We start from the raw sequence: 24,662 nt of genomic DNA, 5'->3' as shown, positions 1-24,662 counted from the left end.
GTGTGTGTGTGTGTGTGTGTGTGTGTGTGTGTGTGTGTGTGTGTGTGGTGATGGTGGTGGTGACGGTGGTAGTGGATCCTAGTAGATATTGTTACTATCACAGAAGGGTTGGGGTTGAAAACTAAGTTGAGATTTCTAATAATTCTCAGGTTTCTAAGTGATACTTCATTTTCACTTTTATTTTCTTTCCCCTCCCCCATACTCCTAGTTTCATAATGAATCTGGTGCTGCAGAAGCCCAAGAGTGCTCAGAGAGGTGAAAGGGGGTAGTGGTCATTTAAATTCCTCTAAGTGAACCTATTGTTAAATAATGAGGACATTAAAGCTCTTAGGAAAATGCAAGAAACTATATGCATGGTAGCCCCAGATACTAGTATCATCTGGTGGCCAAATTGCATATTCTATACCCCAACTAGTCAAGTGTCTAGTTTTCTATTAAGAGCTTGCTATTCAGCAGGTTATGGAAAACAAGCTTGTTGTGGGAAGTTATTGCTACAATATCACCCACAAAATGCACACTTGACTTTTACTGCTATCACATAAATGGACACGGAAGTGAAGACAGAGCAGGGTGTGATTTATTTGAAAGGTGACTATTGGAATGGCATAAGGTATGTAAGGTTAAAATGCCTGGGTGGCAGAATTGTTTTAGTAAGTCAGCTTTATATAGCAACATAGATACCTTGGCTTTTCCTAGACATGAGATAGGACTTGTGTCATAAACAAAAATTTGCTAGATAATCCATACTCTTTCCTTCAGAAGCCCTAGAATCTTGTCACCTCCAGAGCTTTGAAACACCAGCCTAGCAAGAATATACATTTCCAGATAGTCTAAGTCACCTTTGACCAACTCAGGGTAGCTTTCACCTTAGTTCTAATCTTCATTGATCCTAATAACCTGTGTCAATTTATGTTTGAGGTAAATGCCTTACCTGGGCAATAGTGTTTTTCTACTTTCAGAGCCAGGGGCCTTTTGTGACTATGTTTGCCATTTGTAGGCAGTTTTGACCCCTTTAGTCTTTCCCTGGTAGCCAACTACTGCTAGCATAGATGTGTGGTGAAGGAAATGTAAAGGTAAAAAATTATAGTTCAAATGGAAGGGGATGTTCAAGCTCAAGCTTTACAGGAGATGTGGAGGCATCTGGTTGCACTGGGTCAGTCCCAATCTGACAAATTTGAGGAACTTAAATCTAAGTTAAATGCTAACCTCAGAGTTCCTAGGTTCTGGGCTATAAAGCCAGACTGAAGCTCAGTGACTTCAATGGCAGTCTGACTTGCCTGATGGAAAGGGAAAAGTTTATTTCTGACATAACCTTTTTCACTCTGTAACTTTTATTTCTCCCTCCGTTGGGCTATTGCCAGGACTTTTAGCCTAAAATACCTCAAGAATTCTCAGTATAAACTTCTCTCATCAAGATGCCTACTGCATTGGATTAGTATCCATTTGAACCAGATTTCCCCAAGTTTGATTTTCAAAAACAAGGTTATTCAACTACACTGGTAGCAGTTGGGTTTTTGTTTGGTTGCTTGTTTGTTTTTTCAGTCAGGATTAGTTATTCTTAAAAAAAAAAAAAGGCAGGGGGAAAGGAAGGAATAGAAGTATAAAAGAATATGATAAAGGAAAATACACAGTTCCCAATCATAAATGTTAATGTAAATTGAATGAACTCACCCACAAAATAGAAGAGGATAGAAGAATGGATTAGACACTAGAATCTAACAATATGTTGCTTATAAGAAACATGCTTGAAACAGAAAAATACACATAGAGCTAAATGAAGGGGCTAGAATTGAATCTATTATAATTCAGCTCAAGTAAAAAAAAGTAGGAGTATCAAATATTATCTCAGACAAAGCAAAAATAAAAATGCAACTAATGAAAAAACATAAACAGGAAAACTATATGTTGCCGAAGTATACCACAGACAATGAATTAATATCCATACTAAACACATATATGCCCAAAGGCATAGCTTCTAAATTCTTAAGGGAAATGTATAAATTGCAGGAAGAAATAGTAAAAGTATAATGGTAAGGAATTTTGATTTAGCAATCTGAACCCTAGACCAATCAAACAAACAAACAAAAAATAAGCCAAATAGAAGTGAGGGCCCTAAATAGAGTTTTAGAAAAATTAGATATGGTAGACCTTTTGATAATATTCTGTGGAACTGTATGTGTGTGTGTGTGTGTGTGTGTGTGTGTGTGTGTGTATGAATGAGAAAGAAATATACCTAATTCTAACTTCAAAAACCTTCAAAAAATTGAACATGTATTAGGGCATAAAAACAATGATGATGAAACAACATGCCAAAAGTTGTAGAATGCAGTTTAGGGAAAAGTTTACAATTGCAAATGTTTTTGTTAATAGAGAAAGACCAGATCACCAAATTGAAATACAACTAAAACAATTAGAAAATCAATAAATTAAAAGCCCCTAATTAAACATCAAAATAGAAATCCTGAAAATCAAAGTAAAGATAAACAAATTAGTGACCTGCCAACACACATGCAACAACTATATGAACATAATTACAAAATTCTTTTTACACAGATAAAGACAGATTTAAATAATTGGAGATAATAGGGAATGGAGTAATATTTACAAGAAAAAGAGCCACTCCCTAATTGGTAAATCCTCAAATATGAATAGGCAGTTTTCCAAAGAAGAAATCTAAGGTAAAAAAAAAATGCTATGTGAAAAATGCCCTAAATCACTAATAATTAGAGAAATGTAAATTAAAACAACTCTGATGAAGTATGACCTTATAACCTTCCAATTGACTAAGATGGCAAAAAAATAAAATGGCAAATACTGGAGAGGATATAGGAAATCCAGTATATTGATGCAATATTGTAAGGAGCTATGGAGTTCAGCCATTCTGGAAAACAACTTCAAACCATGCTCAAATATCTGTTAAATTGCATGTTCCCTTTTATCCAGTGACATCACTAATACATCTATATCTCTAAGAGATCAAAGAAAAGAAAAAGGATCCAAATATACAAAAATCTTTATAACCACTTTTTTTTGTGCTGGAAATTAAGGGAATAACCATCATTTGGGTAATGGCTGAACGGGTTTTGATATTTGAATGTGATGAAATACTATCATGTTGTCATTCAGTCATTTCTAGTCATGACTGACTTTCCATGAGCCTATTTGAAGTTTTCTTGGCAAAGATACTGGAATCATTGGCCATTTCCTTTTCCAACTCATTGTATACATGAGGAAACTGATGCAAACAGGGTTAAGTGACTTTAATTCAGGTCTTCCTGCCTCCAGGGCTAATGCTGCATCCATTGTGCCACCTAGCTGCCCCGCGTGGGCAATATAATAAACACTAATTTATCGTGCCAGAAGAAAGGACGGTTCACCAAAACCTGGGAAGATTTCTATGAACTGCTACAGAGTAAAGTGAACAGAACCAGAAGAACGATTTTTGTCTTAGCAGTATTGTAAAGATCAGAAAATGACCAACCACTATTCCCGGACCTCATGAGGAAACATGCTGTTCACTGCCATATAGACAACTGATTGACTCAGATACCGATTGAAGCATATTTTTCTTCTCTTTCTTTATTTTGAACATAAGCAACTTAAAATTGTGTTCTGTGTGACTATACATATTTGCAACACTTTCTTTTTCATGCCTTCTTAATGGTTAAGGGAAAGGGAATGAGATGGGAGAGAATTTGGAACTGAAAATAAAATTGACTTTGAAAAAGAATTATAGCATAGAAGTTATTCCTTCCATGTTTGACAAAATGCATTTTCAAATCCATATGAATGAGAAAATTTTATTTTCTTTGAGAGTTTATTCATGTTCTTTGATTTCTCCTTCTGAGAATGGATTATTTATATTCTCTAGTTCCATTTATTGTTAATCTGGATATTTTATGTATTTCATACCTATTCATCTATTCCAATTATATTTTCAGCTTTGTTGTGATATAATTAGGTATAGTAAAGTCTTCTTATGATTAATTTTTTTTCTCTCCCTTCAGGGTTAATACCTCTCTTTGTTTCAGTGCTTTAGTGGCCTGATTTCCTCACATCCCCTCCAACATTTGTCATTTTCCTTTTCTGTCCTATTAGTCAATCTGATAGGTGAGGAGTGGTACTGCAGACTTACTTTAATTCGCATTTTTCTAAGCAATAGTGATGGAGAGCAATTTTATATGACTAGAGATAGTTTTGATTACTTTGTCTGAAAGCTGCCTGTTCATATCTTTTGACCATTTATCAACTGGGGAATGGCTCTTACTTTTATAAATCTGATTCAGTTTTCTATATATTTGAGACATGAGACCTTCATCAGAGATATTTGCCATAATTTTTTCACAGAGATGATTACTAACTTTGTATTTCCCTCCATCCTATTTCCTCTCCTGTTTACTACTCTCTCCTTTCATCTTGTCTATCTTTAGAAATGTTTTGCTTCTGAGTACTGCCTTCGCTAATCTGTTCTCTTTTCTATTAGTTCCTGCCATCTCTTGTCCTCTTCCCCTTCTACTTTCCTGTAGGGTAAGATAGATTTCTATACCCTACTGAGTGTGTATGTTATTCTGTCTTTGAGCCAATTCCAATGAGAGTAAGGTTCAAGTGCTTCTGCCTACCTCCTCCATCTTTACCTCTGCTGTAAAATATCATCCATGCCTTTTTTATGTGAGATAATTTCCCCCAATTCTTCCTCTCCATTCCCCTTCTCCCAGCACATCCAACTTTCTCACCCTTTCTTTTTTTTATATCATCCCACCATATTCAACTCACACCAATGCCCTTTGTCTATACGTATTCATTCCAACTGCCCTAATAATAATAAAGTACTTTGAAGTTACAAGTTTCATCTTCCCATGTAGGAATGTAAACAGTTTAACTTCACTGAATTCGTTATGATTTCTTTTTCCTGTTTACCTTTTTATACTTTGCTTGAATCTTATATTTGAAAATGAAATTTTCTGATCAACTCAGTTCTTTTCATCACAAATGTTTGAAAGTCTTCCATTTCATCAAATATCCATTTTTCTCCCTGAAGGATTAAACTCAGTTTTTGCTCTTTAGTTGATTTGGGGTTGTAATACTAAATCCTTTGGTCTCCAGAATATCATATTGTAAGACCTCTGGTCCTTTAATCTAGAAGCTGCTAAATCCTGTGTTATCCTGTATTCCACAATGTTTGAATTGTTTCTTCCTGGCTACTTGCAATATTTTCTTCTTGACCTGGGAGCTCTGGGATTTGGCTATTATATTCTGGCCTATTATGTTTTTGAAGGTGTCATTTTCTTCAGTATTATTTGTGTCTCCTTTACCAAGCCGATGATTCTTTTTTCATGGTTTTCTTGCATTGCTATAATTTTCCCCAAATTTTTCCTCTACCTCTCTTATTTAATTTTTAAGCCCTTTTTTATCTTATCCAGGATTTTTTTTTAGTCTGAGGCTAATTCACATTTTTTTGAGGCTTTGAATGTAACAGTTTTGACTTTGTTTCTTCAGAGTTTGTGTTTTGATCTTCCCTGTCATCAGAGTAACTTTCCATTGTCAAGATATTTTTGTTGTCATTTCATCATTTTCCCAGACTATTTCTTGACTTCTGTCCTTATATTAAATTTTGGCTGTGCTCCTGGGGTGGAGAGGGCACTGTCCCAGGCTTTAAGTTTTTTGTGCAGCTGTTTTCAAAGTGACTTTGGGAGTTCTGTAAGCTTTTAGTTCTTCCAAGGTGGTATATGATATAAGGCAAGGTGTTTAGTTCTCTCCCGTCCTGTGCTCTGGTCTGTGAGCAGCCACAAGCGCTCTTTTCCTCCCTGGAAATGGGACCAGGGTCCCTGCTTCCATGCAATGTCAAATTTTGGTGTGCTACTCACCCTGGGAGTGTGACCCAGGACTGTGACCTGGATCTAACTATAGGCAATATAACGGAGTCCTGCAGCCAGTGCCAGCAAATGGACCCTTGCAATCTCCTTCTCACCAGTTATCCAACCTCTTACCATCTATGGGCTGAGAGCTTTGGAAGCAGCTGCTGCCTCTGCTGATTCAGTCACTCTGAAGGTCTACTTCTGCTTTCCTGTGTCACAGCCTGTACTGGCACAGCCTGGGCTAGACTGTGCTCCACTCTCACCTGAGTTTGGTAGACCTTTCCTGCTGACCTTCTAAGTTGTCTTGGGCTGGAAAATTTTTTCAGCTCATCATTTTGTGGGCTCTGCCACCTCAGAATTCATTTTGAAACATTATTTAAAGTTGTTTGGAGAAGAAATTGGGAGTAATAGGTAAGTTCCTGACTTTTCTCTCCCATCTTGGCTCTATCCCCTCTATATTCCAATTTTTAAAAATCCTTTTCACAATTATGATTAATATTCCTGAGAATTACACCTGGAGTTTATTATGTTATCTAGCTTTTCCTAGCAAGTTTCAAATTTGTTTTCTTTGACATAGCAGCTCTAAAGCTTGGAAAACTGATTTCTGGGTAAGTTAAACCTGAAACTCCTTTCTGCTGGCATTTTGTGGATTGTAATCATCTCTACTTAATCCTCTGGTTTAGCACTTCCAAGAATTTCTTTTATGACTTCCTGAAACATGATATTCGTGTTTTTCTGGAAACCCAATGATTTGTCAGTTATCTGATATTCATTAACTTCCAGGTCAACTTTTTTTAAAGTACAGACATCACATACATTCTTCTAATTTGACAATTGTTAGATTTTGCTCTAATTTTTTCATGTCAATTCATTTTTAATGTTATATATTCACATTTTAATGTGCTCAATTTTATCTCAGTTGTTTAATTTTTATCTTTTTTTCTAACACATCAGTGCTCCTTTTCAGTTTTTATTGAGTTCTAATTTCACACTTCAATTTCTTCTGCAAATTTTATTAAAATTTTAAACCAATTCTAGGGTTCTTTTGTCTTTTCATTGTCTTTTCTGGAACATTATTTTAGTTCTTCTGGAAATATTTTCTTCTTAGATAAGTTTCTCCTGGCATTCTTTCACCACATAATTCTTACTAATTATATTAGAAACTATTCCTTGTGTACTCATTTCTACAGTCTTTGCTGTGGAGATTTCCTCATGGAGAGCCTATGGATTTATTCATTTCCCTTTATTCATTTGCTGTTTTTCTTTTACTTAATTTAAAACTAATCTAGAATAATGGGCACTTTGGTTTGTATAAATCTTTTTGCTTAGATATCTTAACAGAACTCTTTCTTAAGTTTTTCTTTACTTGAATATGGAGGTCTGAACCTCGGGATGGTGCTGTAAGTCTAGAGCACTATACTGGACCCTCATTTAAACATGCTTCACCAGAGGGAAACATTTTCCTATCTACAGGCTGGAGTATTAGTGCTTTTTATATTCTTTATTATGTGTGGTAAACATTTTCTTTGATCCAGTCTTTATTAACACAATGCTTGGAAAAGAAATAAGTACCTATTTGAAAACTAAGAACAATCTAAATTTATATATTATCTGTGCTACTTTCAGTTTGTTATGAGCAAAAGAATACAAATTATTGAGAATCCTCAAAGATTAAAATTTATTAAATCTGTGGCTTATACTAAAGAAGGCCATCAAAATGAATGATTACTTGTATTTTTCACTAAGAGCCTGTTTTTAAGTTTATAAACTCATGAAGGGCAATTATGATTAAAGGTCATTTCAGTCTACTTTCTGCTTGATTTCAATGTTTTGTATTGCAGATAACAAAAAAGGATGCCTTCAATTCAGTGATCTGAGTTTAAGAGATGCTTTCATTGACTTGTTTAAGCCAAGACTAAAATCAACAATGATAATGTATACAAAACCACTCAGTAATTGTGGGGAACCTGTATTTGGACAGAATTATACGCTCAATACTAATTTCAACATATCTAAGAAAACTGTCTGGATTATTCATGGATACAGACCAACAGGCTCAACCCCAAGCTGGCTTTCCACCTTTCTGAAACGTTTGTTGAAAAAAGAAGATGTGAATGTAATAGTAGTGGACTGGAAATGGGGTGCTACAACTTTGATTTATCAAAGAGCTGTTCAAAACACCAGAAAAGTTGCCATGTTTTTAAAGGAAAATATTGATAAAATGTTGGTAAGTTTAACATGTGGAATACATGAGATACATTACAAAATATACTAGTATTTGTAAATATACATATATGCATATATGTCAATGAAGTCATTATGATTACAGGTAAGTTTTGTGTACCTAAAAGGTCTGGAGATGAATACACTGCTTTTACATGACAGACTGAAAGACTCAGTCTCCCTAAAAGCACAATATATGAATTGGGTCCCAGGGATGGAGGAAAACAAATCTGTGTTTAGAGCAGGAAGAGCCTGACGGTGCTCGTTCAGTCAGTTTTAAAGATGGAGACATTTCTGCCCACATAACAAAGTAATAAGCTGCTTCCAAACATGTGATATGGAAAAACAGAATGTCCATCCATGTTCCAGTCCTCCAGGTAACATTATCCTAGGTTATACAGGGCTACACCATCCCCATCACACTCCCTTTACTTTGCAAAATTTTCCATTGCCATCATACAGGAGGGGTGCATTTTAACCCATTACCCACATCCCCAGTCCAGAATAGTCACTGGGGTCTCTGGAGAGGTATAAACATTGTCCTTTCCCTTGGTTTCCCCTCTCATTAGAGGAGTCTCGAAACAGTCAAGGTAGCATGATCTCACAGATGGAGTCCCATAACCTTAATCCCACATATACAGCCAGAAATGACATATCCCCAAATACAAAGTTTTCCAGATTCAGTAGAAAGGAATCATTTTAAAAAGTTTACCAAGATTACTACTTGCTTGGTATGTGCCAAATAACGCATATACATATTCCTCAACTAACAAGCAAAAAGGGGGAGATGGGGAGAAAAAAAATTGATTTCCTTCCTCATGGAAACTTGGTCCATACAAACTTTCACAGATGACATAGGAGTCTCCATGTAGGGATTTAGAACCTGATCAAGGGCTTCAAACTAGTCAAACTTTATTCCCTTTCAAACCCTCCTCCTGATTTTCTGTACCTCAAAATGATGCCTCTGCTGATACTTCATCCTGAAACTTCCCTCACTACATAGGGCCTCCCTGCCATGGGGCATCCAGTTACCCCTCTGCCCTTCTTACCCCTGCCCACCCACTTCTTCCATTGGTGAGTTGTTATTTCAGTTACTGAGGGAGTTCCTGACCCCTTCTATGTGATACAGCATGAAATCAAGGTCTCATACCCAATTTTACTCCTGCCATCTTCAGAATCCATATGTACCCATGGGGTTACTGAGGCTGGCCTGTTATTGAACTTAAATTTTACCACTGTCTTGATGCCAGTTGGGTAGAGTTCTGTGCAGAAAGTGAGATCTAATTGTTCCCAAAGTAATTTGGTTATAGATCCAATCTAAAAAGCCTGCTAGTTTTAGAAATTTCATGGTCTTTCTTGCAGACTTAGAGAAGCAGTTGCAATGGGAAATCAGCTTTATGGGGTTATATGTGCACAAACAGTTAGCATAACTACTACGTCTGTGGCTTCTAACTGATTTAACTGACTTTGCAAAACAATTCTTTGAATTCCCCTGTCATATGCATCTCTGCCACTAGGAGGGGTTCTGTGTTACCTACATGGTGCCATACCATCATTGTCTATTGTCCCAGTAATTCACTGGGTTTCTGTATAAATTTCTCCTGCAATGGGAAAAAAAATCTATGCATCTTTGGATGTTTCTAATGGAAGAAGTCACACCTACCATGGCATGTAATATTAGGGTAAGCCGAAAGCTTCTTCATTTCTACTTCCATTCTTTTCCCTTATAGTCCTAATCTCTGTGACATTCAGCATATTTTCCAACAGGGCCTCTGGGATGTAGACACCAGTACCACAGGCAACATTTACTTACCACAGCCTATCCCTACCCTGATTAGCTCTTTTTGATTGTGCCTTTATAAGTCCATGAACCACTCCTCTGCCTTGAGTGGATGATGCTTAAAAATCAGAAACTGAGCTCCTAATTGCTGATGTCTAATATCCACACTTTAGTTTCATCTTCATTAAGCTCTTGACCCAGTCCTTCTAGGACCATTATTATAACTACAGAATGCTTTCTCTCTTACTGTCTACTCTCCACGCCAACCTCCTTTATCATCCACTGGGGCTAATTCCTTTGGATCATTGGGACACCCCCCCCCACTCTGTTCCATTGACAGAGCTCTCTATGTACCCAAAATTATATGGGAAGTTCACTCAAGCAGCTGAAGACCATTGGGTGTGAGGAACTGTGTGATATTCAAGAAATAAAGGTTTTAGAGGAGACGGATCTGTGTTACAAGGTATGAGACAAGCAGAGCCCCTGACAAGACATATGAGTTCTTCAGTGTCAGAGGCTTTTGTATTCTAATATAGATGGATGCCAGCCATGTGGTGCAGCAGAAAGAGCACTAAATTTGGAGTTATTGGACCTGAATTCATATTGAAGACCTCCCACTTACTGTCTGCATGATCTTGTGCAGATCATTTAATCTCACTGGCACTCAGTTTCTGCATCTTCAAAGTAGGATTTTTGGACAAAAGGACATTAAGGTCCTTTCTGACTCTAAATTTAGGATCCTATGATTCTACTCCCTCCCTTGTATAAATGGGAAAATTCAATTTTAAAAATAATCTGATGTCATTTTATTTTTTTTTTAAAAATTTGTTTTGCTTTTTGGAGGGCAGTTGGGGTTGAGTGACTTGCCCAAGGTCACATGGCTAATAATTGTGTCAAGTGTCTCAGGCCACATTTGAACTTAGGTCCTCCTGACTCCAGGGCCAGTGCTCCATTCACTTTGCCACCTAGCGGCCCCAAGCTGATACTATCTTAAAAGGGGTAACCAGACAGTGCCCTGTGGAGATAAAATGGTAATTCCTGATTAGTTTGTCCCATAACAACAATACTAGCAAACTTGTCAGATTTAACCAAATATTAGCTGATGTATTGTTAATATAAAATCATGAGGTTAAGATTGAGAATAGAAACATGGGAATAGGTATGAAGCTAAACAAATTAGGATTCCTTCTTTCTTTGCCTTATTACAAATAAAAGATTGATTTTCTTTGTTTTTTAAGTTCCTCACATATTTTACTTTTATATATTACCCCCTTTACAAAACACATGCCATAAAAAAAGAAAAAAAGTTTCTTTTTAACGGGAATAATGTGCACTTTAACTCTGCCAGTAATAGTGCTAATATTATTGCTTTCCACTAGAGTTTTGTGGCTTATTTACATGACTGTTCTCAAATATGTGGTACAGTACATAGAGCACTGAACTTGGAATCAGAAAGTTTCATCTTCATGAATTCAAATCTGGCTTCAGATACTTACTAGATGTGTGACTCTGAGTAAGTCACTTACCCCAGTTTGCCTGAGTTTCTCATCTGAAAAATGACTAGGAGAAACAAATGGCAAACCACTTCAATGTCTTTGCCAAGCAAACCCCAAATGGGGTCATGAGACTGGGAAACAACTCAACAACATATCTCATTTTGTATCTCCCAATAAATTTGGATCCCTTCCAGATTTTTACGACAGCTCAATTTGGCATATATCCTTGTGTTATACAGCTAACTACAAGAAGCCTAAAAATAAGCACATTTTTTTGTTTGTCTTGGATGCTCATTTAAGATGATATTTTTTAAAATTATTTTTAAAAATCTGTGAATATGAATGTATAATGTTGTTTTTGCTGTTTGTTTTTTTACATTAGAATAAAAGCAAAAACTGTTGACAGTCATGTGGAGATGATAACACAAGTAAGTGAAAAGAGAAGATAATTTGGGTACAAGTTATTTTTAAAAATTTAAGGAAAGGCAGTAGTTTTAAAATGATGTCTAAAATCTTTATCTTTCTTATATTTTATAAAAAAAATTTAATAAATTTAAATTAACAATTACTTTAAGCATCCATTTTTTAAAGTATTGAGTTCTAAATTTTCTCCTTCCCCCAAGGCTCTCTCCCACTGGTTGAGACGGCAAGCAATATGATTTATATACGTGAACTAATGCAAAACACATTTCCATATTAACCTTGCTACAAAAAAAGAGCAAGAAAAATAAAGTAAAAAAAAGTATACTTCAATCTGCACTCAGAGTTCATTAGCTCTCTTTCTGCAGCTGGATAGTATATATCATAATGGGTCCTTTGGCATTTTCTTGGATCATTGTATTTATCTAAGCTAAATCTCTCCCTGTTTATCATTGATGCTGTCATGTATGCCATCATGGTTCTGCTCACTTCATGTTGCATTAGTCCATCTAGGTCTTCCCACATTTTTTCTGAAACTGTCCCCCTTCATCATTTCTTATGGCATCATAGTATTCCATAAAATCATTTGCTACAACTTGTTCAGTTATTACCCATAATTTCCATTATTTTGCCACCACAAAAAGAACTGCCATAAATATTTTGTACATATAGATTTTTTTCCATTTTCTTCAATCTCTTTGGAATACAGACTTAGTAGTGGTACTGTTGGGCCAAAGTGTGTGCACAGTTTTATATTCCTTTGCGTATAGTTCCAAATTATTCTGGAGAATGGTCGAACCAGTTAATTTCACCAATATTACATTAACATAACTATTTTCCACATCACCTCCAGCATTTGTAATTTCTCTTCTCTATCATGTTAGCCAATCCAATATTGGTACCTCACAATTTGGTTAGTTTAATTTGAATTTCTTTATTAGAGATTTAAAGCATTTTATCATAAGACTATTGAGACTTTTCAGTTCTTCTTAAATTGTCCCATTCATATTTTTTGACCATTTTTCAATTGGTAAATGACTTTTTAAAAAAAACTGATTCAGTTCCCTCTATGCTTGAGAAATGAGGCCTTGATCATAGAGACTTGCTGGAAAAAATATTTTCCCAGTCCCAACTTTCTTTTCATTTTGACTGAACTGATTTTGTTTGTGCAAAAACTTTTGAATTTCATGTAATCAAGATTATCCATTTTATTTCCTACAATCTTCACTATCTCTTCTTTGGACACAAATTCTTCCCTCATACTAGATCTGACAAGTAGATTTTTCTATGCTTGCCTAAATTGCTTATGATATCACCCTTTATGTCTAAATCTATTTTATCTTTATGGTAGTATATAGTGTGAGGTCTTGTTCTCTGCTTAGTTTCTGCCTGATTGCATTGCAGATTTCCCAGATTTTTTTTTGGTCAAATGCTGAGTTCTTTCCCCTGAAACTTGAATCTTTGTGTTTATCAAATACTAAATTACTATGTGCATTTACTACTATATGTTGGGTACCTACCATATTCTCTTGATTCACGACTCTCTTTCTTAGATAGTATCAGATGATTTTTGATGATTATTGCTTTCTAATGTAGTTTGAAATCTGCTGCCACTATGCCTCCTTCACTTTTTTCTCGTTGATTCCCTTTATATTCTTGAGTGTTTGCTACTATTTTTTCTAGCTTTGAAAAGTAATTCTTTGGAAATTTGATTGCTATGGTATCAAAATCATATTTGTGTTATAGAAGGAATTTGTATGTACTGTTTTACTTATTTTTTTCAAATAGTTTATATTGTATTGGAAATAATTGCTTTTAAAATATTTGATGGAATTCACTTATAAATCCATCAGATTCAGAGCTTTTTTCCCTTGTGGAGTTCGCTTATATATTTTATTTCTTTTTGTAAGATAGGGTTATTTAAGTATTCTATTCCCTCTTCTGTTCATCTAAGCAGTGGATATTTTTGTAAATGTTTATGAGTTTCACTCAGATTGTCAGTTTTATTGGTATATTATTGGGCAAGATAGCTCCTAATAATTTCCATAATATCTTCTTCATTTGGTGGTGTATTTATTCTTTTCATTTTTCATACCATAATTTGATCATCTTCTCTATTTTCTTAAATCAAATTGACCAATGGATTAATCTTTTTTCCTCAAAAAATCCAGATCCTACTTTTATTAGTTCAATGTTTTCTTTTGTTTTGTTTTCTTTGAGGTCTCACGTTTTTCAATGTTTTCATGTCATTGTCTTCTTCTGAGTTTGTGTCTTGATGTTCCCTGTCACAGTAGCTTTCTAGGTCAGGTTCTCATTTTGGGTTTTGCTCATTTTTCCAGCCTATTTCTTGACTTTGAACTTTATTTTAAAGTTGCATTCTGTTCACCTGGGAAGTACTGTTCCAAGCTTTATGGTTCGTTTGTTTTTGTTTGTTTTGCTTTTGTCTTCACACTAGTGCTGGAGTCTAAGGTTTTCAGTACTTCCAAGGTGGTATGACGGGGGGTGTGGTGTAGTCTCTGCTATGCTGGTCTGCCCTCTAGTCCTTACCCATGATGGACCCCTCACCCCTTGCAACTGTGAATACTAGCACACCTCTCTGCCCTGGGACCAGGACCCCTGGTCCATTGTGACGAGCTCTTCTCAGACCTGAAAAAACAACTTGGAACAGAATAATTGGCAATAGAGTTGCCAGACAGCACCCTGTCCTATGCCCAGTGATGATACAAGGCTCCCCTGTTGATGTTTTCTGTTCACTTTCCCAATCCACTTCCTGTCTCTGGGCAGAGAAATCCTGAAGCTTCTACCCCTATTGTTTCAGCTGCCTGCAAGACCCACTGATGGTATTGCTCACACGTGGACTCCAGGTCAGCACTCTCCCCAGTATCACATATGTCTTCTTTCAACCCCTTAAGTGGTCTTGGGCTGGAAAAAAAGTCTCACTTTGATCTTTTGTCGGCTATGGGGTTCTCAAATCGGATCCACCACATTATTCAAAAGTAGTTTTGAGAAAAATGTTGGGAAAGTTCACTCGGAATGCTCCTTCTATTCCACCAGTTGGTGCCCCATTCTGATGTCTTTTTATAACTGTAATTGAACATAGAATTTATAACTTCTTGGAGCTTGAGATATTCAGGGAACCATAATATTTATTTACAAATCCTTATTTATAAGAACCTTAACAATGTTTCTTTTTTCTTCTAATTTCAGACATTTGGAGTTTCTCTTGATTCTTTTCACTTTATAGGAGTGAGCCTGGGGGCTCATATTAGTGGATTTGTTGGACAAATGTTTAGTGGTCAACTAGGAAGAATTACAGGTAAGAGGTTTAAATGGAATTCATAATATAGCCCACTTTTATTCATTAGCATCGTAGTGTTCATAAGAGGCATCATTAAACATAGGTAATTAAAAGAGTTCAATGTATAATTAAAAGAGTTTAATGCCCCAACCACTTTCCTGTTAGGATTAAAAATTAAATATTGTCCAAGTCTCAATTATGTTTATTTTCTATTTTCAAAGTTAGCTCTTCAAACAAATATAGTGACATCAAAAATAGAAGAGGGGTGATATAATTGTAAAGCTCCATGTGTAAATGATAGGCTGTTATTATTAGAACAATAAAGAATTTGATTTAGACCTTTTTAATAAATTAATTTTCTCAGATACAAGAAGTATTAGCAATGAAATTAACAAAACATAAAGAAGGTATTCATAGTCATTAGTATATTTCTTGAATACTTATAGGATCTATGATATCGTTGGCATTAATATAACATTACAGCAAGGACCTACTATTTGATTGGTGTAGAGATCACACTGAAAACAATAACAACTTCTCTAGAAGAGTAGACTATTAGATAGTTGCCTGAAGCTGTATATTAGCCAGCACCAAATCCCTCTCTGATCTTTTATCATTATTTGGAGGTTACCATAGTTCACAAGTGTGTCAGTAGAGCAAAAGCTTAGCCAGGTTCTAGGAAACTGGAAAGGCTTAGAACTATGTAAATGTAAGCTGTTACAAACCCGGCAATCAACTGAGGGCAAGCCTGGCATGGTGACCCATGAAACAGATTAAAAGTATAAAATAGCCATTATTCCTGTATGCCCTCCTTTTACTTTTGGAATGAAAGAAACAGAGACATGAAAGGTGGAAAGACAGTGCTAAGAATCATAATTCAGAGTCAGAAAACATTTAATAGTGTTATTTTTATGTGAGATCTTTGGCAACAATAAAGGAACAGCTCCTAGAATAACCATACGAGGCCTTTCCTGACTTCTCTAGATTCTGGTGCCCCCAATTTTGTATTCATTTCATATATAATCTATATTTTATTTATGTTTACATGCTGTCTCCCACAATAAAAATATAAGCTCTTTCAGAGCAAAAACTATTTTCATTTTGTTCTTATATCTCCATTGACTAGTATACTTTTGGGAACATTAAGTAGCTGCTTAAGAAATGCTTATATTTAGACTGATACCAATATTTTCAGTACGAATGGAAGTAAGAGACGTAAGAAGTTACACCTAAATGGAGCCATGGTTCAAGGTCTTCCTATAGAATAAGATTGTTGATGTCCATATATGCCCTAATCTAAGAAGACATTTTTTTGGATAAGTTTTATAGGGTTAGGTTCTTGTTAAGGTTGGACTAGATGGTCTTTAAAGTTATCTTCAAGTTCTGAGATTTTGTGACTACTCCTTTGAAGTATATATATGTACATGTGTGTATGGTTGGACTAGATGGTCTTTAAAGTTATCTTCAAGTTCTGAGATTTTGTGACTACTCCTTTGAAGTATATATATGTACATGTGTGTATAATAAATTTTTCAAGAAAACAGATATGATTAATTTGTTCATCCCCAAATAAATTTTTAAAAATTAAACATTTTCCTAGACAATTATATGTTATGTGTTTTTAAACATGAAATACTGAAAGAACTGGAAACAAATATTTATCAAAGAATTAAATTATCAATTTATTTCTTTACCTTTGGAGCAATTTCTTAGTATCTATCCAAATTTTAAAAATATATGGCTATGAGAGTATAATTTATCTTAGGAAACAGAGGGATCATTCTGGAATTAGGATGACAAGTTTTAGTCCTAATTCTGACACCTACTGGCTTGCAAAACCTAGAGCAAATCCCTAAACCTCTCAGTCCATGAGGCAACTCTCTACATTTATATATTGGAGATGAGTTGTGGACCTTCACCAGTGTTTAGTGATTGCACACATGTCAAGCTCCCTGCATTAATAAAATCCCAACTGAACAATAACAAATAGTTCAGGTATATGTTTTGATTTGCTCTGTAATTACAATTGATTGCCACAATGAAAATTTTCTTTTTGAATTTCAGGTCTGGATCCTGCAGGTCCATTTTTTTCTGGGAAACCACCACATAAGAGATTAGATCATACTGATGCACGATTTGTTGATGTCATCCATTCTGACAGCAATGGTAATAGTAAATTATTCAATTGTTGCTTTTCCTATAGAAATGAAAGCAAAAGTAGAGACTCAAAATGCAGAAAAGTGGAAGGTGGGCTATATACCTTGACTAGATTGAGTGGACACAATTCTGTTATTCTATATAAATTAAATATGCTTATTTTATAACACTACGAAATGTTTAGCTTAAAGCAAAGATTTTTATTAGGATTGACAAAGGGTGGGTAACAATAAGGGAGTTTATAAAACTTCTATATTCTTGCCTTGCTCAGCCCACATCAGGATATTTTGTACAGTTCTCGATATCACATTTTAGGAAGGTCATTAATAGTCTGAACAGTCTTCAGAAAAGGATGATAAAGAGTGAAGGGCATAAAGATCATACCATACAAACATCAGTTAAAGAAACAAGGTATTACTCTGAAGAAAAGACTTAAAGGCCACAAGAGAATTATTTTACTGTATTCAAAGGCTGTCATGTGGAGGAGGGATTAGACTTCTCCCTAACAGGCAGAATTAGAAAAACATGAGTAGATGTTTCAGAAAGGCAGATTTAGAATTTGGTTGAATCCACAGGGAGAAAGAGGGCTTCCCCTCACTGGATCTCTTCAAATAAAGGTTAAATGACTTAACTGGGTATATGGTATAAGGGATTCCTGTGATTCTGTGAACTTTAGGTAAAACTGTCCCTGAGAAAAAGTCAAAGTCATAAGGATTGGTCAGGTCCCCTCTGAAGACTGTTAATGTGCTAGCATTACCTTGAACCCTGATTGGAAATAAATATTGCTTTAGCAATATATTATATTTATATTGCAATGAAAATTAAATGAAGAATTGAGAAATTTGGTGGCTAATCCTTAATTATGCATGCCATAAAAGTATCCTTTTTATCCAATTGAAGGTATGTAGGGCCTTGAATTTTTTTATTTTCTTATATCTCTTTCATACTTTTAAATGTATCAAATTTTTCTGTATATGGTATGTCTGTTTTTTTCTTTAACTTTTGTGACAGTGCTTTTTCTTTAGCTCTTGGAATCAAACAACCTTTGGGACATATAGATTTTTATCCAAATGGAGGAAAAACTCAACCTGGCTGCCCAAAATCAATATTTTCAGGTAAATCATTAGATTAGAAGTATAATGTTAAAATACAAAGAGAACTTAATAGTTTAAACTAGTAGATGTCATTTTGTTCAAATTTTCAGAAAAACAGAGCCTCCCATCTCTCTAACTGACAGTATGCCTTCTATCACATGCTACATTCGTGTGCAGGCTGATGCATTATACTTAATGATGAACATTCTCATACCTGGTAATGCCCTTCACATCTCAGGGGTTCTAAATCCCTATAGGTAATCATTAAAATCTTATTCCTGATTCCCTATTACCAGGTTCCTTAGTCTCATCCCCCTTAAAACTCCCACTCACAAATTCCAGCAAAACACCCCCATGCCCTTCCAATATGCCCTGCGGAATACCTGTTTCAAAGGCAACAAACTATTTCATCCTTAATCTTTTCCCTCCTGTTCTTTCCCTTTTCAGTGGTTATTGAAACCTGGCTTAATCCTGATGACCCAGGTTCTCTGGCTGCTCTTTCTAGTCATAGAAGTAACTTCACTCATTTTTCTTGGATCACAAATCAAGGTGGAGAAGCTGAAATATTTTTTGCTTCCTATCGCCACTTTCAAGTTCTCTCCCTAACTCTGTCACTCAGCAACCTCTCCTTTGAGATTCATGCCCTTCATCTCTGACAACCAATCAAAATCCTGGTAGCTGTTGTCTGCCTCACTGAGTTGGGCAGGAAAGAAAAACTGTGAGCCCAACTCCTGCCCTAGAACTAAGGGACTTGAGCATATTTATCAAGTTTTCCCTCAAACTTCCTACCTACTCAATTCCTCATCCTACTCATTTCCCATGAGCTACTCTTTGATCCCATATCAGCTACGTACAAAGATGCTCATACCCTGATCCTGGCATTACTCACAAAGGCAACACCTCCATCTTCTGGAATTTTGAAATCTCCTTAACTGACTATAATCTATTGACTTTCCACCTCTCCCTCTGCCTTCGCTTACCAAATCCTCCTCTTCATCCACACTATAACCTCAAATCCCTTGACTCCTCAGCTTTCTCCCAGGACATCTTTCCTGCACTAACCACTCTCTCCTCTTTTTCCTGTATTGATCCTTTGGTGAACCAATTCCATTCTACACTGTGTTCTGGTATTGAGTCCCTAGTCCTCTTATCATTTCACCAAATCTGCTTTGTTTAGCCTCACCCTTGACTGACTCCCGCCATTCATTTCCTTCATTCCTCCAGCTGAACAAAGGTGGGGAAAATCACCTCACTATATTGTTTGGATCCACTACAAATGTATATTTCACAATGTCAACTGGGCCTTTACTGCTGCCTGGAAATCCTACTATACTTCTCTTGTTGCTAAGTCATTTCGGTTATTGTTTCTGACTCTTCATGACCCCATTTGGGGTTCTCGTGGCAAAGATATAGGAGTAATTTGTTATCTCCTTTTACAATTTCATCTTACAGATGAAGAAACTGAGGCAAAAGGGGTTAAATGACTTACTCGGGGTCGCACAACTAGTAAGTGATTGAGTCTGGATCTGAACTTGGATTTCACTGACTCCAGGCCCGGGGCTCTATCCATATTGCCACTTAGCTGCTCTACTGCCCCAGTCTCCACCATGACTCTTTCAAACCTTTTCATCCCTCTTCAAATTTCTTGTGGCTTTCCCCTACCCTGCCCTCTGATCTGAGAACTTTACCTCATATTTTACAGAAAGTATGGAAGCCGTTTGCTATGAATTCCTTCTCTCTTCCTCATCCTGTGTCACACATATGTCTTCTGCCATTATGTCTGTCTCAAAGGGTGAGGGGGCTTTACACCTTAACAAAGCTAATCTCTCTCTGCTCAAGCAATCCCATTCCTATTCCCAGTCTATCATTCATTTTCCATATCCCCCCTGTCTATTGGCCTACGAATATGCTCATGGGTCCCTATCCTCAAAAATCCTTTGCTCGATCCTTCCGTCCTTGCTTGTCGCCCTTTTATCTTTTCTGCCTTTTGCATCTAAACTCCTTGAAAAGGCTATCCACAGTAGGGAGCTCCACATCTTTGCTTTCTTTTCTTAGTCCCTTACCGTCTGACTTCTGACATCACTATAATGGTCTCTTTGTGGTCTTCACTGTAGTTCAGTGGGAAATCAAAATATTATAATGGAGTTCTTCCATAATATATGTTACTTTTAGATATTTTGTATAAAATCCCAAATAGACTTTGCTTTACTTGACACTCTGCACTATAGTAGAAAGTTTGATAATTAATTTTTAATAATATAATAAATGATTTCATGAGAAACCTCAAACTATTAGAGGTAGTTTGTGAGAATCTTTAAAATGGTATGAGATTTGAATTTGTACTACCCAAATAGCATAATGCTCTACACACACTTAATAAATATTTAATAAGCACTTAGTACTTAATAAATATTTATTGAACTAACAAGTTTATCATCAGAATGAACTAAGCTTAATATTAGAATGTGTCCACTATCATCATCATAATATTAGTATAAATTCATTTGTGAATTCATGACCAACTAACATATAAATATTTAATATTGTACATTATTCTGGACTCAATAACTAGTACTAGTTAAATGTTTATTGAACTGAATGAAAATGTCCTGCCCAGCCATAACAATGACTGCTTTGTCCTGTTCACGTGTGGAGTCATACTCACATTCAATACTCTCATTACCAAAATGTATTATTCCCTGTTACATTCTCACTACACTCCAGATCCATTGTGGTGGGAATAGAGGAAAGAGTAGAGAATTTCAAGTTAGAGGCTATGAGTTCAAATCCTTACTTTAGTATTTTCTCACAGATATGAAACCATAAGAAAGTCACTTAACCTTTCTAAGCTTTAGTTTCACCATTTATAAAATGAGAGGTTTAGAATTAGATGACCTCTGAGATCCATTTTTAAATCTATGATATTGATCAAACAGATAGCAGTTGGCTACTATGGCTGTGGTAGGGGGTAGAGAGGGAAAAATAGCTCATCATAGTCTCATTATATTATCATGGACTGGACAAATGCCAATTACCTGTGATGAGGCCTAATTTGGGAAAAGGGAAAGAGTTATTGAGACATGTTCATGTTTTCCCACACCACAAATACATTTATGCCTAGAAACAATTCTATAGATGGTAAAATTAAGTTACAAGTACATTTATAAAAGCCTATATACACACTCAAATGTAGATGAATTCTAGCATAATGGTTATACTACTCTGATAGCATTGTTTTTAGTTACAAAAAAGCTTAAATGTATCTATAAACACTTGTAAAATGGAACACATTTGCCATGTAAATGTTTCCAGTGCTAATTGTGAATATTGTATTTTGCAGGTAGATTTCTTTTTTAATGATATTTCTTTCATTGCTCAAAATATTATGATCTCAAAAGCAACCAGCATTCGATTATTTATGAGGCATACAATTCAGAATTAACATCTTAATTTAAATAAATATTCATTTCACTACTTTTCTTTCCATTCAGGAGTTTCATTTATTAAATGTGATCACCAAAGAGCTGTTCATTTGTTCATGACATCCTTGGAAACAAAATGTGATTTAACTGCATATCCTTGCTCTACACACAAAGATTATAGGAATGGTAAATGTACCATTTGTGAAGAGTTTAAACCAAAGCCATGTCCCAAACTAGGTAAGCATCATTCCACACAAATATTGTACTTTGTGATAATAGTTCATTTGTGACAATAATTTCATAAAAATGCAGATGTATTCAGGCTTTAACTGGTAAATATCATGTAACAAATATTCCCAAGATCATTTACATGATTATATTCTGAGCCCTGAAGCTCTGAAATCTAAGAGGTAAATTCCAGACTTGGCAAAAGGTTCGAGCTATTTTATGAGAAATTAACTTTTTAAATTTCCTCTCCATGAGACTCTTTTATCTCTTCAAATACTGTAGATAATAAAATGAGCCATTTAACTGTCTGTCCCTATTCTTTTCTTCCTCATTCTTAGATTGAAGTTTTAGTGGTGATCCCCATTTGGAAGGATTAATACAACTAACTTGGTTGTAATTGGGTGTAAAGTGATATTGTAATATTTACTTTCACTAAATCATTTTTTGTTGGCAGATATTTTTCCACTGAAATATGGAAATCTGACAGCAAATTCTGGTATTCTTGTAGTTTAGAGAACCTTAGTGTAACAGATCGAAGCTTCTGAGGAAGAAAGGGCAGAGAGAAAATTCGATCAATGGTTAATTTTTTCATTTGCTTTCAGAATAGAATTTGATTAAAGCAATTCATACTTTTTATGAGTTCTTACAAAATTTTGGTAAAATACCACCGTTGACAACTGAAGCATTTCTGGAAGGTAGGTTAAAAACATACACGCATAGACATATAACATAACATCCTGAAAGGATGTTAGAGGTCATCTATTTCTACTCCCTCGTTTTACAGGTGAGGAAACAGGATCTTCAAGCTGTTACATAACTTTTAGCTTACACTTTCGTTTATATTTTTAGAGTTCTCTATGGTTAAGAAGTATAATGACATTGTAACTTCCTCTGCCCTTTTTGTCATTATGATTTATGAAGAGTCTCAAAGGGAACAAAACAATTAATATACAACCAAACAGCAGCCATAAGCTGGCACCTGCTGAATCTGAGTTTCTTCACTCTTCCAAGGTGTTGTGATGACTACATTTCAGGAGTAAAAAACTTACCTATCTGCTGTAGCTGTGGCTATTCAGGAAGGTCTACAGCTCCATATGTATTTCAACAGTGTAGGTTGGTAGTGCTGATTAGAAGTTAGCACTTTCTGTATCCTCGACCTCAGGCCCAGTTCCTACCTCTACCCAAACCCCAGGGCGTCGTATCATATCTTCGAGTGGAAGATGTGGTATGGGGCAAGAGGGTAAGGGTTGTCTTTCTGGTCTATGTTTCCATATCATTATGTTCTAGGTGAATGAAAATATATCTATAGAGGGGCCTGAAATAGGGGTGGAAAAGGGTTGGTGGAATGATTCTTACTCGGGAACCCTGTCCATAGGGTCACTTTTGTCCCACTCATGACTCTCTGGTTTTGTGAGTTTCTTCTGGCCAGAGCCTTCAGCACCACTCCATAGTACAGATATGTTCAGAACTCTGTGTATCCAAGAGGACAGGCATCTCTTACAGGAAACTTGAAACCTGGACAGTTATGGGCAACAGTTTGTGTAAATCCACAGGAAAAAGGTTACAGACCATTTCAGGGAATGTTTAGTAGTCAAATGTGGTTTGAATGGAAGTGAAAGAATAAGAGTAACATGAAATAAGTCTGAAAATTTAGACAGTAGCCATAGTGTAAGGCCTTTAAATGAAAGATGGAGAAACGCAGTGTTTCTACTAGAGACAGGCATAGACATGCCTGGACCTCAGTATTTGGGGAGCTACATGAAGGATGACTCGCAGAAGCAGAAAATAAAATTGGGGATAACAATTAGGAACCTATCATAATGGTCTGAGTGAGAAGTCATGAGTTGAGCCAATAAACAAGGAGGCCATGGCGCTGGTTCAGCTGAATGCTCAAATGTTTTGGTATCTTGATAATGCATATACAAATACAAATACAGGCATATGGATTGTGTGTCTGTATATGTTGTGAATATGCACACATATGCCTGTAAAAACATGTCTTTAGAAATACTAAAATATATTTGGAAGGAGACAGGGTTTCTGGAGTCAAATGGTACATGTATCATTTCTATAATACTTGTGTGAATAGATTCACCCATGAAAAGAGTCGATCTGATGTAGTTGGAAGAGTGGTTAGAATGCCTGAGTCTGGAATCAGTAGGACTGAGTTCAAATGTGACCTCAGCTACCTACTGACTTCATGACCAAACAAGTTACTTAACCTCTGTCTGCCTCACTTTCCTCAATTCTAAAATGGTCACTGGGTTGTCATGAGGATCAAATGTAAAATATTTAACATAGTGCCTGGCATGTAGGCACTTCAAAAGTGTTATTTTCTTCCATTCCTTTTCTGCTTAGATTATTTAAATTTTTTTTTGTTGCTACAATTATTGCTACTTGGGTAGAGAAGCAGCTATTCTTCTCCTGATGCAAAAGAGTGATGTCAAATTCAGCAAGCAAGCCCTATCATTTGCTGACTATTTTCTCAGAATATTAGATTTCTTCAAAGTAAGAGTTCTGTGAATTTTTGTTTTGCATATGAACAACCAAGACAGCGTGTCCCTACAATGTTTAATGGTCAGTTTCTTTATCTCTCACATAGTGAATTATGTGTGCTCTGCTCCTGTCGATACTAGTTCACATCCTCACAACCTTGAAGTTCCATCTCCCGGTGTAAAGGAGAAGAAAT

At 35.8% G+C, this 24,662-nt stretch overlaps 1 protein-coding gene across 1 annotated transcript in view; it reads left to right on the top strand.

The window, feature by feature from the left end:
• Positions 1-24,662, top strand: part of LOC138149809 (lipase member I-like) — a 68,415-nt gene that overhangs the window by 20,071 nt on the left and 23,682 nt on the right. Inside the window, exons 2-6 of the mRNA XM_069073060.1 lie at positions 7,697-8,082; positions 14,982-15,090; positions 17,137-17,238; positions 18,255-18,344; positions 21,815-21,982. Of these exons, the coding sequence (XP_068929161.1) occupies positions 7,697-8,082; positions 14,982-15,090; positions 17,137-17,238; positions 18,255-18,344; positions 21,815-21,982 (855 nt within the window). The remainder of the gene's footprint in view (positions 1-7,696; positions 8,083-14,981; positions 15,091-17,136; positions 17,239-18,254; positions 18,345-21,814; positions 21,983-24,662) is intronic.

This window comes from Petaurus breviceps, unplaced genomic scaffold (genome assembly GCF_028583685.1).
Source record: "Petaurus breviceps papuanus isolate PSGF00001 unplaced genomic scaffold, PetGlider_PUasm1.0 90849, whole genome shotgun sequence".
Taxonomy (NCBI): Eukaryota; Metazoa; Chordata; class Mammalia; order Diprotodontia; family Petauridae; genus Petaurus; species Petaurus breviceps.
Note: the sequence above shows the minus strand (reverse complement) of the source record. Positions and strands in the feature narration are given on the sequence as shown.